The sequence below is a fragment of the Triticum urartu genome, chromosome 4 (genome assembly GCF_003073215.2).
Source record: "Triticum urartu cultivar G1812 chromosome 4, Tu2.1, whole genome shotgun sequence".
Lineage (NCBI taxonomy): Eukaryota > Viridiplantae > Streptophyta > Magnoliopsida > Poales > Poaceae > Triticum > Triticum urartu.
This window is the reverse complement of record NC_053025.1, coordinates 167,842,922-167,859,783: the sequence shown is the minus strand read 5'-3', so window position 1 is coordinate 167,859,783 and position 16,862 is coordinate 167,842,922. Positions and strand designations below refer to the sequence as shown.

Genomic DNA, 16,862 nt, shown 5'->3' with positions numbered 1-16,862 from the left:
TGCATCATACTTGGTTGTGCATCATGCCATGATTAGGTGATGGTTGTTTACCATGTTGTTTGCTTCTGTCCGGTGTTGCTTCTTCGGGTTAGTTCCGATAACGTCGCGTTTGTGCGGATCCGTTCAACTACGTCCGTTTGTTTTCTTCATGGACTCGTTCTTCTTCCTTGCGGGATCTCAGGCAAGATGACTGTCGGGGATATACCCCGCGGCGTAAACCGGCTGGAAGTATAACCTGGCCGGACTAGGCGTTTCACTGGTAAACCGCCAGAGGATTGGCGATTTACGTGTCTGGCGGTTCACTAGTATGACGGTTCACAAGCCTGAAGACTCATTGGTGACCCGACTGGACTTGGCGGTTTACTTGAGACCCGGTTTACACTTGGCGATTCACTGGCGACCTGCCCTGACCTGGCGGTTTACAAGCAACCCGCCAGAACATTATGACACACTTATGACCCAGGGGACGGGTCAGATGAATGACAAGGCCCAAGGCCCAGAAGGCCGGTTTATGTCAATGGTGGGCCGGTTTAAGAGGAAAGGCATGAGAAACATTTATCTTACAAGGAGTTAAGACCTGGACTTGTATCCGGTTTGTATTAGAGATAGACTAGTCCTAATCCTAATAGGACTCTACATGTAACCCGCCCCTCCAACATATATAAGAAGGGGCAGGGCTCCCCAAAAGGGGACAAGATTGACAAGTTCCATAAGTTGGACAAGTTAGGTTTAGACAATAGCTCTCGAGATAGAGCACTCTTGTAACCGTGATCATCATCATCAATATCAATGAAGCAGGATGTATGCTTTTACCTCCACCGTGAGGGGCCGAACCTGGGTAAAACATCGCGTCTCTCGTCCCGCTCAACCCCTCTCAAGCTACCACATAGACGCGTTGGCCTCGCTACTAAGTCCTGACATTAAGAACATCTGCCGTGACAATTCCACGACAGTTGGCGCCCGCCGTGGGGCCCTCGCACAGCGGTGTTGAGTTCTTGGAGGGATTTTTCCTCAGGGATTAAGGAGTTCATAATTTTCCGATGAAGAAGAAACCGGTCAGAATTTACATCAACTCCAAGTTCATTGATCAAGATTAAACAAGTTTGAGTCAGCCCTCGCGATCGAGAAGTTCAAGATGAGTCAACCGATTGTTCGTCTAAAGCGAGCGGTTGAACCACAAGTCGCCGAGAACGACGTATTTTGCAGTAACCTGTTTGGTCGACATGTCAGGTTTCGATCTGTAATGGTTTGTCAGAGCTGTTAAAGTCGCCAAGGTTCAAATTGCGCGTATCTACTGAAGGAAAAAGAAGTTGTCGCTCCGTTCTGATCAGCAGCAAAACCGAATTGATTAAGGAACCAAGGGACCCCGCTCGTTGGTGTAACTCCGACTTGCCGCCGGTCGCTGTGTCCGTGCGTTTGAGCCGCCTGCTCGTCGGTTTGACTCTGTCTCGCCGTGGCTTCGAATGCCCCAATAGCTTTATCCGAGGCACCGCATCTCCAATATGCCACCACCGCCGTCGTACTTCAACGCCGTGACTTGCCTTGCCCGATTCAGCCCCGAGCAAACTCGTCTATACGTCACCTCTGCCGTGACCTCAAGGTGCCATCGCCACAGATTCCGCCTTCGGTCGCTTCTACGGACTCGCGACTCCGGGTCATTTTCTCTGCTTCAAGCCACAACCGCCGTGGCATGCCGATGAGCTGCCGCTCCGCTTTAACCTTCCCTCGCTGGCCATCATCGCTACAATCCGCCGCTGCACTGGGTCATCTTCTACCACCGTCATCGACCCGAGGGTGCCGCCGCTGCTGCTTTGAGCCGCCGGCCCCCAAACCTCCCAAACCACCGGCTTCCAAGTGTTGCGAGCCGCCCCGACGGAGTTTCCATTGAGCCACCCCGGCCAAAGCGACTTCGTCTACGGCCTTCACACCTCTGAACCGGCCAAAGAGTATACTACAGTTTGCACGCAGTGGAGATTATACAAACTACGACGAACTCTCGCGAGGCCTTTGAAAGGATCAACACAAAAGTTCTTGGTTACCTACAGATGCCATATGATGATCATCTATCGCCTAAAATTAGGTGATATTTATCTTACATATATTGTTAAGTATATGTTGATTTCCTTCGACAAACAACTACTCCGCCCTGTTGTATGTTTTGTATGCAGGACAATTATGGTTTATACCATGGGTACGGAGCACGTACTTGCAACATTGCGCCCGGTGTTCGTCCGTGCCTCATTACCCAGTAAATGGACGCGCAAGCTGCCACCCTTGCGGCCCGGACTACTTCAACTCACCGGAACCATCCCTGTGATTTACTCATCCGTCCGCGCTGCCTTACAACGCCACGGATGACTCGCCCGTCCGCCATCGTGGCCGGTTCACGTGTCCACGCTAGTTTACCACGCCGTGGCCGACTCGGTTGTGATTAATTTCAGCTTCATCATGGTGATCATCAACTCCACGGTGGATAACCCCTGGCATGATATATCAGGTGAAATCCATCCAATATATTTTATATTACATATTGCCTTCTTTAAAAGAGCAATTACTCCGGTTTGCAAAGTTGTTTAATGCAGAACCCTAAATCGCCATATTGGTGCAAATTTAAAAGCCGTCAAAAAATTTCCGGCTTAAAAAGAAGGATTCCGGTTTAAAATCCGGTTCAAGGGAAAGATGTCTCCCACAAAGTTTTGAAGCTCTCAATATCCAGTTTAATATCCCGGCTCAAGAAGAATTTATCTCTTGCAAACATTTAGAGTTGCCAAAGAGGGCCTGCAGCCATGATGCGCGGTTCAAACATGGGTATCCTGCTTTATTGGCTCATCATGTGTGGTTACACGGAGTTCATGTCTTAAAGCGGTCTCCGGTTTACCCCTTGAGTTAGCTTTTCAAAAGCTCTATATTATGTCACTTGGGGGCTTTGGTCGTGTCCGAACCATAGCAACACCTTTTGATAGGCGTAAAGCCACAGCATCACTTGGGGACTTGTGGTCACGTCTGAACCATAGTCACGCCTCTTGATCGCCCTAGTGCCACAGCATCACTTGGGGGCTTTGGTCGAACTCAAACCATCGCTACACCTCTTGATCGGTGTAATGCCAATGCATCACTTGGGGACTTGTGGTCACGTCTGAACCATAGTCACGCCTCTTGATCGGCCTAAGGCCACAGAATCACTTGGGGGCTTGGTCGAACCCGAACCATTGCCACGCCTTTTGATAGTTCGCTCTATCGCTATGTCACGCTACCTGCCGCTTGTTATATCATGCCTCCCATATTGCCATGTCAAGCCTCTAACCCACCTTCCTAGCAAACCGTTGTTTGACTATGTTACCGCTTTTGCTCAGCCCCTCTTATAGCGTTGTTAGTTGCAGGTGAAGTTGAAGTTTGTTCCATGTTGGAACATGGATATGTTGGGATATCACAATATCTATTATTTTATTTAATGCATCTATATACTTGGTAAAGGGTGGAAGGCTCGGCCTTATGCCTGGTGTATTGTTTCAATCTTGCCGCCCTAGTTTCCATCATACCGGTGTTATGTTTCTTGATTTCGCGTTCCTTACATGGTTGGGTGCTATGGGAACCCCTTGCAGTTTGCTTTGAATAAAGCTCCTCCAGCAAGGCCCAACCTTGGTTTTACATTTGCCTAACAACCTATTACCCTTCCCTTGGGTCGGCCAACCCGAGGGTCATCTTTATTTTAACCCCCCCGGGCCAGTGCTTCTCTAAGTGTTGGTCCGAACCGAGCCGCCTGCGGGGCCACCTTGGGGAAACTCGAGGTCTGGTTTTACTCATAGCTTGTCTCATCCGGTGTTGCCCCGAGAACGATATACGTGCGACTCCTATCGGGATTGTTGGGACATCGTATGGCTTTGCTGGTCTTGTTTTACCATTGTCGAAATGTCTTGTAACCGGGATTCTGAGACTGACCGGGTCTTCCCAGGAGAAGGAATATCCTTCGTTGACCATGAGAGATTGTGATGGGCTAAGTTGGGACACCCCTGCAGGGTATAAACTTTCGAGAGCCGTGCCCGCGGTTATGTGGCAGATGGGAATTTGTTAATGTCTGGTTGTAGAGAACTTGACACTTAACTTAATTAAAATGCATCAACCGCGTGTGTAGCCGTGATGGTCTCTTTCCGGCGGAGTCCAGGAAGTGAACACGGTCTTGTGTTATGCTTGAACGTAAGTAGTTTCAGGCTCACTTCTTGATCACTTCTAGTTTCTCGACCGTTGCGTCGCTTCTCTTCTCGCTCTCATTTGCGTATGTTAGCCACCATATTTGCTTAGTGCATGCTGCAGCTCCACCTCATTGCCCTATCCTACCCCTTAAGCTTAAATAGTCTTGATCTCGCGGTGTGAGATTGCTGAGTCCTCGTGACTCACAGATACTTCCAAACAGTTGCAGGTGCCGATGATACCAGTGCAGATGACGCAACCCAGCTCAAGTGGGAGCTCGATGAAGATTCTTGATCGATGTTTTATGTCTTTTCCGGTTGATCAGTAGTGGAGCCCAGTTGGGACGATCGGGGATCTAGCATTTGGGGTTGTCTTCCTTTATTTTGGTTCCGTAGTCGGACCTTGATTGTATTCTGGATGATATATGTTTAACTTGTATTTGTGTGAAGTGGCGATTGTAAGCCAACTCTTTATCCCTTTCTTATTTAGTACATGGGATGTGTGAAGATTACCCCTCTTGCGATAAAACTACAATGCGGTTATGCCTCTAAGTCGTGCCTCGACACGTGGGAGATATAGCCGCATCGTGGGTGTTACAAGTTGGTTTCAGAGCCTTCCCCGACTTAGGAGCCCCCTGCTTGATCGAATCGGTGACGTTGTTGAGTCTAGAACAAAATATTTTGAGTCTTAGGATTATATATATATCAGAGAGTAGGATTCTTTTTACTCCTCAGTCCCTTCGTCGCTCTGGTGAGGCCTCCTGACGTAGAGTTTTGACTCTTCTCTTCTCAAATTTCATGATTCTTTTTAGGATCACGCGGGTATCTTGGAATCGTTCCTATATTCTTGTGACGAGAACATTGTTCTTGGTGCCTCCTGACATTTAGGGGTTGTGGCAGTGTCCTGAGGAGTTGAGCTCCGAGGTGTTGTCGTCACAATTTTATCGTTGCAGTTCTGGAATACCTGAGTTCGCCGACATTGAAAATCTCTTTTATGCAATTGTTGGTGAGATAACCTCGACGCCACCCAGTACTGGGGAGGGAGTTCGGGAGTATTGCCATAACTCGTATAATGGATCCTTTTTGAAGGTTGAGGTACACGATTTTCGAAGGTTTCTTGGTTATGTGTTGAAGGATGGATACATCTGGATGTAGGTATTGTTAGTTTGGGTGAGATATTATGCTTCCCCTATATCCCCAACACCTGATTGCATAACCAGAAAGTTTCGGGAGTTTATAAGTGGGAATTCAAGTAGCTCCTAGGATATCTTCCCGACAGATGTATGATATGAAATTGGGGTTTGATAGACCAACCGTTAAACATATAGCCGCAATATAGTCGGTTTATTCGTCGGACGTTTCGGTCTCCGGAACAGTTGCCGGGCCACTCTGCTTCTCTCTCTTCTCAGCCCACAGTCTCTCCATAGCCCACCTGCAGCCCACCTAACCCCTCCTCGCGTCCGAAACCATTAGATCACGATCGAGTGGCTCCGGAACGGCCCCAAACAACCCCTAGACCCAAACACTAGCAATTTTGCTATATATGGACACCCTCCTTCCAGATTTGGCATCCCCTAGTCTCCACCTACCTCCTGCCGCAGCCTCCACCCTCCTCCTCGCATTCCGCGCTGGCCAAACCCCTCCCCGCCACTTGGCAGCGCCGCCACGCCCCTTCAGCCAACCGGTGCGCGCCACCTCACCCCGCCAGGCTCCCCGCAGCCACTCATGAGAGGCCACGTCGTCCCTGGCCTCCCCCCACCTCCGCCGCTAGCCCGCTCGGGCCCACAACAGACCTGCCCAAGCCCATCGGGGCCCGAGGCAGCCCGCCCCGCTGCCAGCGAGATCCCCCTTCAACCCCGCCGACCCCGCCGGACTTCACCCATGCCGCCGCCGACCAAGCTCCCCGCCGGCCCCGTCTTGCCGCGCCGTCGCTGGATCCAGGCCTTCCCTCGTCAGATCCGCCTCTCCCCATCCCCGCCGCATCCCGTGCCGCAGCCGGAGAAGCTCCGCCGCCCCGCGACGCGCGACCCTGAAGCCGACAACTGCTACCACTGAGGTCGCTACGCCGCTGCCGGATTTCACCCGCGCCACCGCCCGGAGCTCCTCGCCGACCACCTGCTTCAGATCCGCCGTCCCCGTCGATCCCCTGCCTCTCCACCGCCCACCATCGCCATGGGCCGCCGCCGGCGCCCCTGCCATGGCCTCGCTCGACCTCCTGTCGAGGGAGACGGCGAGCGCCCGCCTCCACCCGACGTGGGCCGCATCCTGAGCGAGGCCCAGCAACCAGCCTCCTACAACCCAGCTCCACCTCAGGCCGATTTGGCCCAAGGTGAGCAGTTTCCCCCCAGCGCCCGTGCTCCTGTTGTGGCCCAGTCCAACAGAATTCGTTCCGCTATGGGTTTTTTCTGGTTCCAACGATTTTGTCTTTTTTCCCAGAGACGGCAGTTTTGTAGTTTAGTCCCTCTAGATCATGCATTTAATAACTTCACAAACATGCATCAGAATTAAACAAATTTAATAGGTAAAATGCATAGAATTTTGTGTAGGTTAATAATTTCCAACTTTCATGCATGTTTAAAATGTTTAAAATGCTGTTTGATTAAATCTTCCTATTGCCATGCTAAAATGCTTTATTTCATAACTAAATAACCGTAGCTCCAAACTTAACAAACTTTATATGTAAATGGGATAGAAAAATGCCTCGTTTAACATGGTGTACTTGCTTTGCATGTTAAACAACTCTAAAATATGGTTTAGGGCAGAACAGTACCAAATCCATAATTTGCATATGAGGTTTTTCCGGACTTGTTGCTTATTGTTCCGGTCTCATTTAAACTTGCCCAGATAGGTAGTTTTCATATGCTTCACCCTCTTGCCATGTTAACCAACATTTAATATTGTTGGGTACATAAACGAGATCGAACTAAATAACTTGAATGTGGTGTTCCGTCAATATGCAACTCGTTGCATATTGAGCTCCACTTAATTTGTAGTATTGTTTGTGCACTTTTCCATGCCATGCCTCATTAAACCGGACATGCATCATACTTGGTTGTGCATCATGCCATGATTATGCGATGGTTGTTTACCATGCTGTTTGCTTCTTTCCGGTGTTGCTTCTTCGGGTTGGTTCCGATAACGTTGCGTTTGTGAGGATCCGTTCGACTACGTCCGTTTGTATTCTTCATGGACTCGTTCTTCTTCCTTGCGGGATCTCAGGCAAGATGACCATACCCTCGAAATCACTTCTATCTTTGCTTGCTAGTTCGCTCTATCGCTATGTCGCGCTACCTACCGCTTGTTATATCATGCCTCCCATATTGCCATGTCAAGCCTCTAACCCACCTTCCTAGCAAACCGTTGTTTGGCTATGTTACCGCTTTTGCTCAGCCCCTCTTATAGCGTTGTTAGTTGCAGGTGAAGTTGAAGTTTGTTCCATGTTGGAACATGGATATGTTGGGATATCACAATATCTATTATTTTATTTAATACATCTATATACTTGGTAAAGGGTGGAAGGCTCTGCCTTATGCCTGGTGTTTTGTTCCACTCTTGCCGCCCTAGTTTCCGTCATACCGGTGTTATGTTCCTTGATTTTGCATTCCTTACATGGTTGGGTGTTATGGGAACCTCTTGACAGTTTGATTTGAATAAAACTCCTCCAGCAAGGCCTAACCTTGGTTTTACATTTGCCTAACAACCTATTACCCTTCCCTTGGGTCGGCCAACCCGAGGTCATCTTTATTTTAACCCCCCGGGCCAGTGCTTCTCTAAGTGTTGGTCCGAACTGAGCCGCCTGCGGGGCCACCTCGGGGAAACTCGAGGTCTAGTTTTACTCATAGCTTGTCTCATCCGGTGTTTCCCTGAGAACGATATACGTGCGACTCCTATCGGGATTGTCGGCACATCGGGTGGCTTTGCTGGTCTTATTTTACCATTATCGAAATGTCTTGTAACCGGGATCCCGAGAGTGATCAGGTCTTCCCGGGAGAAGGAATATCCTTCGTTGACCGTGAGAGCTTGTGATGGGCTAAGTTGGTACACCCCTGCAGGGTATAAACTTTTGAGAGCCGTGCCCGCGGTTATGTGGTAGATGGGAATTTGTTAATGTCCGGTTGTAGAGAACTTGACACTTAACTTAATTAAAATGCATCAACCGCGTGTGTAGCCGTGATGGTCTCTTTCTGGCGGAGTCCGGGAAGTGAACACGGTCTTGTGTTATGCTTGAACGTAAGTAGTTTCTGGATCACTTCTAGTTTCTCGACCATTGCGTTGCTTCTCTTCTCGCTCTCATTTGCGTATGCTAGCCACCATATTTGATTAGTGCTTGCTGCAGCTCCTCCTCATTACCCTATCCTACCCCTTAAGCTTAAATAGTCTTGATCTCGCGGGTGTGAGATTGCTGAGTCCTCGTGACTCACAGATACTTCCAAACAGTTGCAGGTGCTGATGATACCAGTGCAGATGACGCAACCCAGCTCAAGTGGGAGCTCGATGAAGATTCTTGATCGATGTTTTATGTCTTTTCCGGTTGATCAGTAGTGGAGCCCAGTTGGGATGATCGGAGATCTAGCATTTGGGGCTGTCTTCCTTTATTTTGGTTCCGTAGTCGGACCTTGGCTGTATTCTGGATGATGTATGTTTAACTTGTATTTGTGTGAAGTGGCGATTGTAAGCCAACTCTTTATCCCTTTCTTATTCAGTACACTAGTTGACCCATTGCGCCAAATGGCGCAGAGACCTGCTGAATACATGTTGTCGATGAAAGTAGTTTCATGCTGCAAGAACCTTCAACTAAAGCCATGTTCGTGATGAAAATAGTTTCCTTTACTAAGGACAGGCCATGTATATACAGTCGGTTTAGTTGTGGTCTGCTAAATCCATATGCGCCTTGAAAAAAAAACATGGTTTAATTTGCAGAGCCTCACGTGTTTTAAGTATGAATAAGAACTACGAACTCTTTTTCTGAGATTCAAACACATTTCCAGAGTTTTTATTTCTTAGTACATGTTGTCTAAAGTAACATTTGCCCAGAGAGAGAGAGAAGCATACCCCTCTCTCATTATGATTATTATGAAAAGGTATTAAATTCGAAATAAACAATTTCATTTACTTGAAGCACTTGAAGAAAGAGAACTTAGACATACTTGCAATGCTCATTTAACCTGTGAAGGACAAAAATATTCAATCGTCTCTGAATGATGAACTAAACTAAATAAGAAATATATGCAGTAAATTCATTCAAAGTAGAAAAGGGATCTTACATCAAATAAGGCATTACAACAAACATGGTGTTATCTTAGTAAAAGAAATTACATCATTAGAAGAGAAAAGGGAAGAAAACCAAACATGAGATTGAGATTAATACACCTAGGAGGAGGTCGTAGATATCACTGCGATCATTTTGCGGCCTGGGGAGCAAGGATCCATGGTTTTTATATGCCTTGTCCGGCTGCTGGAGTAGATGACATGGAAACATCGTCTCTATCATCTCGATGGCTTAGACCCAGGAGCCGGATGTTCATCTCGGCCCTCCCCGGCTTCCATCAATGGATTTTTATAGTCAGGGTTAAAGACTGAGAGGCCCTATGCATGTTCACAAAAACACAATTTTGACAAATTATCTCTATTGTAAAATTAAGGGAGTAACTCATTATTCGAGAGAACTGGTCGTACATGAAGCATCAAGAACACACGTGCACAAATCTAATTCTAACTGAATTTAGCTTTCAGTTGGCATTTCCTCAAACAATCAAGTGCACCTATTATTATTTGGCTGACAAAAATATGAACACCAAACATGCCATCATCGTTAAGCAATTCAAGGATGTCTATGAATCGGACATGAAATATTTGGAGCATGGAATAAAAAACAGCACACTGTCTTCGGTCATAACTAACCATATGTGAAGAATGTTTTCGGTCATACAAACCACATTTCAGATCCCTTTTCCATTATATCTTAACTCTAAGATCACAGCTACACGGCTGTGTGTCATAAAAACAAATAATTTCTAGTGTAAATTTAAGTTTTGTAGAGAACCTGTCACCAAATGGTGCATCATTATCAAGAAAATACGGACGAAGGACTGCCAATTCGGCACAACATGTATTTAATCTTATCCAATTGTTTAACCCCCTAAAGCATCTCATACTAATTCCTTATCTTCTAATATCATTCTGGATGGAAAAGAAAAAACAATGCATTAACCAAGGACCCTAGTAATATTTTAATTTATATTTAGAGCACTACAATATATATTCTTTGTATGAACTTTGTAACACATAATAATAATATTCCATTGGCCTTTTCTCAACATAAGAATTCCAATGATTTCGTTCTCAACTCCATAATGAAGCCGGATACATACATGAATTTTAGTATTTTTGCAATAGCTAACTGTGTAACTTTTCTCCATAAATATGAGATAACTTAATGGCAGGATGATGTTTGTTTTCCCCTTATTTTCAGCTGGATCTCAATAAATCAACGGCAAGGAGTACACATTACCATGGTTTTGTTTAATAAGTTGCTTCATTTCAAGAACGTGTATTCCATTCTTCTATACATGTCAGCAAGCTCTTTTTGTACTGGCGACAATCAGGAAAAAGCCTGATGTGCGAAAGCAATAGACGAAAACCTTTTTAGAGCTCGCGATAAACTGATATACATATATGGTACTCATCTTCCTCCGCTGGATGCCATGTTCCAACTTCCAAGTAAAGAAAGGTATGTCGTTTCCATTTGATTATAAATTGTGCTCTCAATGCAAGGAAAGTATATGCCGGTTTAAGAAATAACCTCAAATTTAATCATACAACTGTATATTTATGCTATCCATGATTTCGAAAGAGTTACCTGTATGTTGTCATCAACGTTCCCTGTCTAGAGCAGCAGTGAGAGCAAGCCTGTGAAACAAGGCACAGAAGAAAGCATACTATGATGAACCAATGATGAATATCTTACAAAGTTAGACATTTACAACAATTGTAGCACCAAATAGTTCGATGCCCTAATAAAGCTACCTAAAGAGATTAGCTTTGTCCGGACGGGCGACACGGGAGGCGATCTCGATCCAGTTTTCTGCGACCTCCCTTCCGATCTCTCTTCCCTCGCCGCCGCCGGGCAAAACCCGTGCGGTCGACGGTGGCGGCGGGGCCCCGGCAGTTCCGCAGCGACGAGTAGAAGTGAGCAGCAGCGACGATGAAACTCTGGCGGCACCGCATCAGCCTCTGCGTAGATGCGGCGGTTCATAGCGCTAATAAATAGCTCTGTTGGACCAGCAGATTCACGCAGCAGTACAGGAGAAGCAGCACAAGCAGATGCGGGATGTGCTGCTCGCTTCGATCTGGTGCACGCGGGGCGTGGTGTCGCCTCGGAGCGGCTCTTGCTGGCTGCAGCCGCCACGAGCACCAGCCCCGGTGTGCCTGGCGACAAGCTTGACAGAGGTCACGCAACCCGGCTATGATGTCCATGACGGCGCATGAACGCTGCAAGGTGTCGTTCTCAGATCCGGCCATGGCGTCCGATGGGCCTGGGCGGCACTCTCTCCTGTGAGGTGACTGTCTGGTGTAGTGTGCTCCGCCGCAGCGATGGTCCGTCTAGTAGTCACTTTGGCCTACGTATGGCGGCACCCCAGCTGCGGATTGCGATGGTCACGAAAGGTCTTTGTGATGGTTTCTTTCTCCAGATCCAGTGACTACTGTTGGCGGTTTATACTGACGACATTGCGAGATGCACGCAAAAGGCTTCTTTATGGGTTTCAGTGTGTCTCACTCCAGTTAGTCAGTCAGTCTTCGACAGTGGCATGCAATCTCTGGACGGCGACTTGACGCAGAGGGAATGGTTGTGCAGTAACGAGGGTGATTTCTAGCCCAACACATGTAACTGCTGGAATCGCGGAAAAATGGTGGCGACAACACATGTTGACTTTGATGTGGTGCTTCTCGAGTACCTTGTCTCGAGCTCCGGGGTGAAAACCCTAGGTATGGCCAGAGTTGGTATACCTGGCAATGATGATGCTTTCGCATCGTTACCTTGTTGAAGGCATTGCTTGGATGTTCGGACTTGTTCTTTAGGGTGAAAACCTAGCATTTGACATTTGATGGTCGAATCCGGTGACGGTGGCGCATGGGCGTTGTTTCCTTCTTGAAGACGTTGTTGTTGAAGAATCTTATGGTCCTTGTGGTGTCAAAGAGATGGTTGGTGCGGATATGGTCGTTGTAGTACTTTGTCGATCGCTGTTTTGATCACTTTTTTATCGCTTAGGTATAGCTTTGGTCTTGTATGACTTTGTTCTTTGCCGGCATGTTTTAAGTATGTGTGCGTTAGTGTTGGTTGTGTGCATCCTAACTATGCAGAGGCCGGGTGTACGCCCATTATGTTTGTATCCACTTGATGCTTCATTTTGAGTAATAAAATTCACCCTTTGTCGGAAAAAAATAAAGCTACCTAAGAAAACCATGGCTCCAAAGCCTTGTCACCTACACATTAAATTATTGTAACTATATAAGAAATTGCAGCAGTATTACAAATAACCTAATGATATATCAGATTACATGACAATGATTTTCTTAAGAAAACTACCAGTTTACATGACATCTCCAACCATATTTCTTACAATTTTTCAATTTCGATATTAGTATATGAAATATGCAAATCTATCTACAGACACAAAAACATTACTGTGATTGGTGTTTCCAAACATAAATCTACAAATAATATTCAGAAACAGATTCATAACAATAGCAAACAAGCCTCCTCTATTTCCTTAAATATGGTGCATAACAAATGAATGACAGAATAGAAAATGTTGTAATGGTGCCATACTACCAAAAACACAATCTTGTCCATTACCTTGAGGAACATGAGATCTGAAAATACGACACTGCAATAAAGTGAAAATTCTGGCAATGTCCATGGACCTGCAAGCACCATTCAATAGTCACACAAACAAATCAAAAATACATAGAAGGGGCAGGGGGAGAGGGGTAATATCATGCCTTCATGTACCAAGGCTGGGAGTATAATAGAACACATTTGTGTTACAATATAAATAATGATATGGAGTCTGGATTAGAAGATAATTTGCTACAAGCTTACACTTGAAAATCTCTTAACATTATATCATTATAATCAACATATTCATCTCACCATAAAGCAATAAAATTTAATTAATCCACATTCAGAAAAACATGCACAATGGTCTTCACATTTAATCACTAATCAAATGTGTGTACTGTATTCTCGTGTATAGCCAAAAGTAAAGTATATAGAATTTGAATTTTCAGCGGTACTTTAGCAGAACTCAACAAATTAATACTTGTATGTGCCACCTTAATGATGAGACACAATAAGGATGCAACAATCCGAGAGGGGAGGAAAGATACAAACCTTAATGATGAGAACTAAAAAGTAGCAAAACAGAGGCACCCAAACTTCTGAAGAGACAAACTGAAAAAAATAACCAGAGGAGATGAACCGAACAAACCTCCACAATGAAAATGAAAGCTCATTGCTGGAAGACAAAAAACTCTTTTAACCGACAATCTCGTATGCAATGGAAAAAAGCACACATCTGGTCCACACATAATCATGACTTTACATATGCATAATTAGAATAGTATTTTTTTTCTAGTTTCAGTAATTACATCTCATCTATTTCTTGTTCTGCTTTATCCCCACTTGAGGTGGTATTATCATTCTCGAGCTTCATGCCAAAATGACCCATAATTCTTTCCAGCTACGTTTTAATTTATAATGTAAAGACCAAGATAAATAGAGACAAGCAACATGTGTTTCTGCAAGTCTATAAGAGTGGGAATATAGAGGGGGTGCCAATATGGGGTGTGTGAAATATCACAACAAATAAAAATGAAACACATAGGTGGCAGTGTCATACCTGTTGTTCTTTAGCTATACTATCATAAGGCACCTCTATCCAGTTCTGTAATCTCTGTAGGCACTCTTCCTACAATAGAAAATGCCGCAAAAACTTAGTTGTATAAAGATGAACAACTTGTATATAACAACCTAGCTGTATACCAACGAATAAGAGAGCAAGTGGAGGCAAACCTGAACCATCTCGAGCTCCTTGCTCCTGCTACTCCATCGACCGCATCCGCTGCTCCGTGGACCCCTGCTGCTTCTAGGCTCTCCATATACGCCCTGGAAATGGTTCATCTCAAATTCTGAAGGTAACAGTGTCACTACAAATTCTGAAAATAACACTATAACTTTGTAAACGATTCATCTCAATAAGCAAGTAGGACTCAACCAAGTACATAATTTACGCCAATACAACATATCAAAGCATAAGTAAGAAATAGGCGGAGGGAGAAGGGAGGGAAGATACCACCATAGGAACCAAATCGAAGCACCATACTCCCAAGAACTGCCTGGCTGCAGCAAGCCCTTATTGTCATGGCGCAGATAAGATATTCTTGCTTATGGCACACCACACCACGTGCACTACCAGATCAATCTTAAGTCCGAAATACCCTCTTAAAAACTGGAAGAAAAAATCACAGGTTACCATGGAAGTTGAGGAAAGGATGAAGAAAAATAGGAAGATGCTCACCTGTGTCGGCGCTCCTCCACAAACTTTTAGCTTTCCTGGGGTTCTCCTCTGCAGGTAGAGGCTAGGGATGAGGCTAGGCTAGGAGGGGTTTCCCCGCTGCCGCTGCTGCACTCACTGCATCGTACCTTCATCCCCTGGCCTGCCTAGCTGGTGTGCGCCGAGCAAGTGTACAAGAAAATTTTGAATCTGTAAATCCATGCCTGAGACAATGAACTAAACATTAGCTCTGTACCTGAGACAATGAACTGAACATTAGCTCTGTCCATTCAGCAAGATACAGATACCAACATTCTATGAAAAGAAAGTGCATAACTGGCATCACACTTTTCTTGGTGCAGGTGATCAACCTGAGCACTCACCTAAGCTCAGCTGCTGCTCAACCCCCTCTTCTCCAACCCTGGAACATTTATTCCTATAGCAAACCAAATGAAGAAACAAAATGTCTAAATTTATAAGGCCAAATGCACATACCAAAATTTGAGAAATTCAAAATAAATAAATGAACAATCAGAGGAGTTGATGGGAGAGAGAAGCATATACCTAGCATAAATTCGCACCACCATGTGAGGTTTGGTTGAGACGGACAATGAATCGGGCACTGGAATAAATTGTCCTTGGAAGTGCAAGCACCATGAAGTACAATCAGTCAATCACACAATCAAATCGAAATCACACAGGAGGAGCACACGAGGGAGAGGGAGCAGGACACTACAAAAAAAATACACTTCCGTGATGATACGTGTTTGTCAGAGTAGGTCGCGTTTTCTGTCATGCATGTACATCCATGACAAATTTATGACAGAATCAAGATAGTCATACCTGTGCTGTCGTAGAAGTGTTCCATGACATTACCAAAATTATCATCACGGAAGTGTCCACTTCCATGACAATAAATCACGCGTCACAGAAGTGCTTTCGTTAAGGGTGACCGACACGTGACATCCACCGCAACGGAACACCGTGAAGCTATCCGGTCAGGCTTTGGATCCGATAACCTGTTAACAGCCCTGACCAATGGGGATTTTCCATGTGTAAAATCATCATTGGCTGGAGGAAACACGTGTCGGCTCATCATTGGGACAGATGTCAATCACTCATTGGACGGAAGGCGCCTATGATACGTCGACACGTGGCACGGCCCAACAGAGGCCCATTCCTGTGAAAAGTCTGGCCCGTTTGACTTGGTCAAAAGCTGGCGGGCCGGCCCATGGAAAGCCTGTTAACGACCTATTCGAATATAGCCCATTTACAGCCCGCTAACCCAAGGCCCGTTACGCCCTATCCGAATTAGGCTCAGTAGCGTCATCTGGGCCATCCAATATGATTCCAGCCCGTTTTCACTTCTGGCCCATGTATGGCCCATGACGTCTTTCAGCCCATATGAGGCCCTATGTAACTCTTGGCCTACTAACGGCCCGTGGTGAAACTGGACCGTAATGAACAGTGTATCACTTTACACCCATTAACGCCCGTGGTGAAACTGGCCCGTAATGAACAGTGTATCACTTTATACCCATTAACGGCCCGTTATTCCGTTGGGCCGTTTCCAGGCCATGTTATCTTTCGGCCTTCTCAGAGCCCATTTATTCTTGGGCTCATTTCCAGCATTCGTTTACTTACGGCCCGTTACTGTCATTTTCTACTTGTGGGCCAAATTCAGCCCGTGGTTATAGTCGGCCCGTTTGTGGTCTGTTAATATGTTGGGCCGTTTCATAGCGTCATCAAATACGGCCTATTAACGATGGCCCATTATGGTCGGCCCACGAACAGACGATTCCAACTCTAGCCCGTTTACGGCCATAATGCGGTCTGTTTGGCCCATGTTTGGCTAATCGATTATACGGCCCGTATAAGGCCCATTGATAATACGGCCCACAGAAGGCCCATTGTTTCTACGGCCCGTAGAAGGCCCATTGTTTCTACGGCTCGTAGAAGGCCCACTGTTTCTATGGCCAGTAGGAGGCCCAGTGTCACTACAGTAAATATTAGCCCATGGTTATTGTGGCCTAGTTTTAAAAAATAGGTTATTGCAGCCACTAGCTAACCGCGGAAAAAGAACTGCAATGACTAGAAGCAAACAAATAAACAAGACAAC

At 45.9% G+C, this 16,862-nt stretch overlaps 1 protein-coding gene and 2 long non-coding RNA genes across 4 annotated transcripts; all 3 read right to left on the bottom strand.

Annotated features, from left to right (window-relative positions):
* Window positions 1–9,394: 9,394 nt before the first annotated feature.
* On the bottom strand, window positions 9,395–12,766 carry LOC125553731. Its single transcript, XR_007304171.1, has 3 exons — window positions 12,640–12,766; window positions 11,047–11,213; window positions 9,395–9,773 (listed from the first exon to the last, which is right to left on the bottom strand). It is a non-coding gene; the product is annotated as an uncharacterized LOC125553731 (long non-coding RNA).
* Window positions 12,767–12,826: 60 nt separating this feature from the next.
* On the bottom strand, window positions 12,827–14,472 carry LOC125554673. Its single transcript, XM_048718156.1, has 5 exons — window positions 14,263–14,472; window positions 14,090–14,158; window positions 13,582–13,641; window positions 13,045–13,112; window positions 12,827–12,899 (listed from the first exon to the last, which is right to left on the bottom strand). The coding sequence occupies exons 1-5, from the start codon at window positions 14,368–14,370 to the stop codon at window positions 12,827–12,829; spliced, it is 378 nt and encodes a 125-aa protein (XP_048574113.1). The 5' UTR covers window positions 14,371–14,472.
* Window positions 14,473–14,857: 385 nt separating this feature from the next.
* On the bottom strand, window positions 14,858–15,419 carry LOC125553730. 2 transcript variants are annotated; one of them, XR_007304168.1, is made up of 3 exons: window positions 15,308–15,419; window positions 15,127–15,179; window positions 14,858–14,914 (listed from the first exon to the last, which is right to left on the bottom strand). It is a non-coding gene; the product is annotated as an uncharacterized LOC125553730 (long non-coding RNA). The 2 variants fall into 2 exon arrangements; XR_007304170.1 differs by lacking the exon at window positions 14,858–14,914 and adding an exon at window positions 14,943–14,999.
* Window positions 15,420–16,862: the final 1,443 nt, after the last annotated feature.

Excerpts from the sequence above, each read along its gene's own strand:
- LOC125554673 (XM_048718156.1), bottom strand. The coding sequence starts at position 14,370 with ATGAACCATTTCCAGGGCGTATATGGAGAGCCTAGAAGCAGCAGGGGT. Across the intron at positions 14,159-14,262 it reads AGGAGCTCGAGATGGTTCAG|GAAGAGTGCCTACAGAGATT; the intron begins GTTTGCCTCCAC and ends TTTCTATTGTAG. Across the intron at positions 13,113-13,581 it reads TTTTAGTTCTCATCATTAAG|GTCCATGGACATTGCCAGAA; the intron begins GTTTGTATCTTT and ends TGGTGCTTGCAG.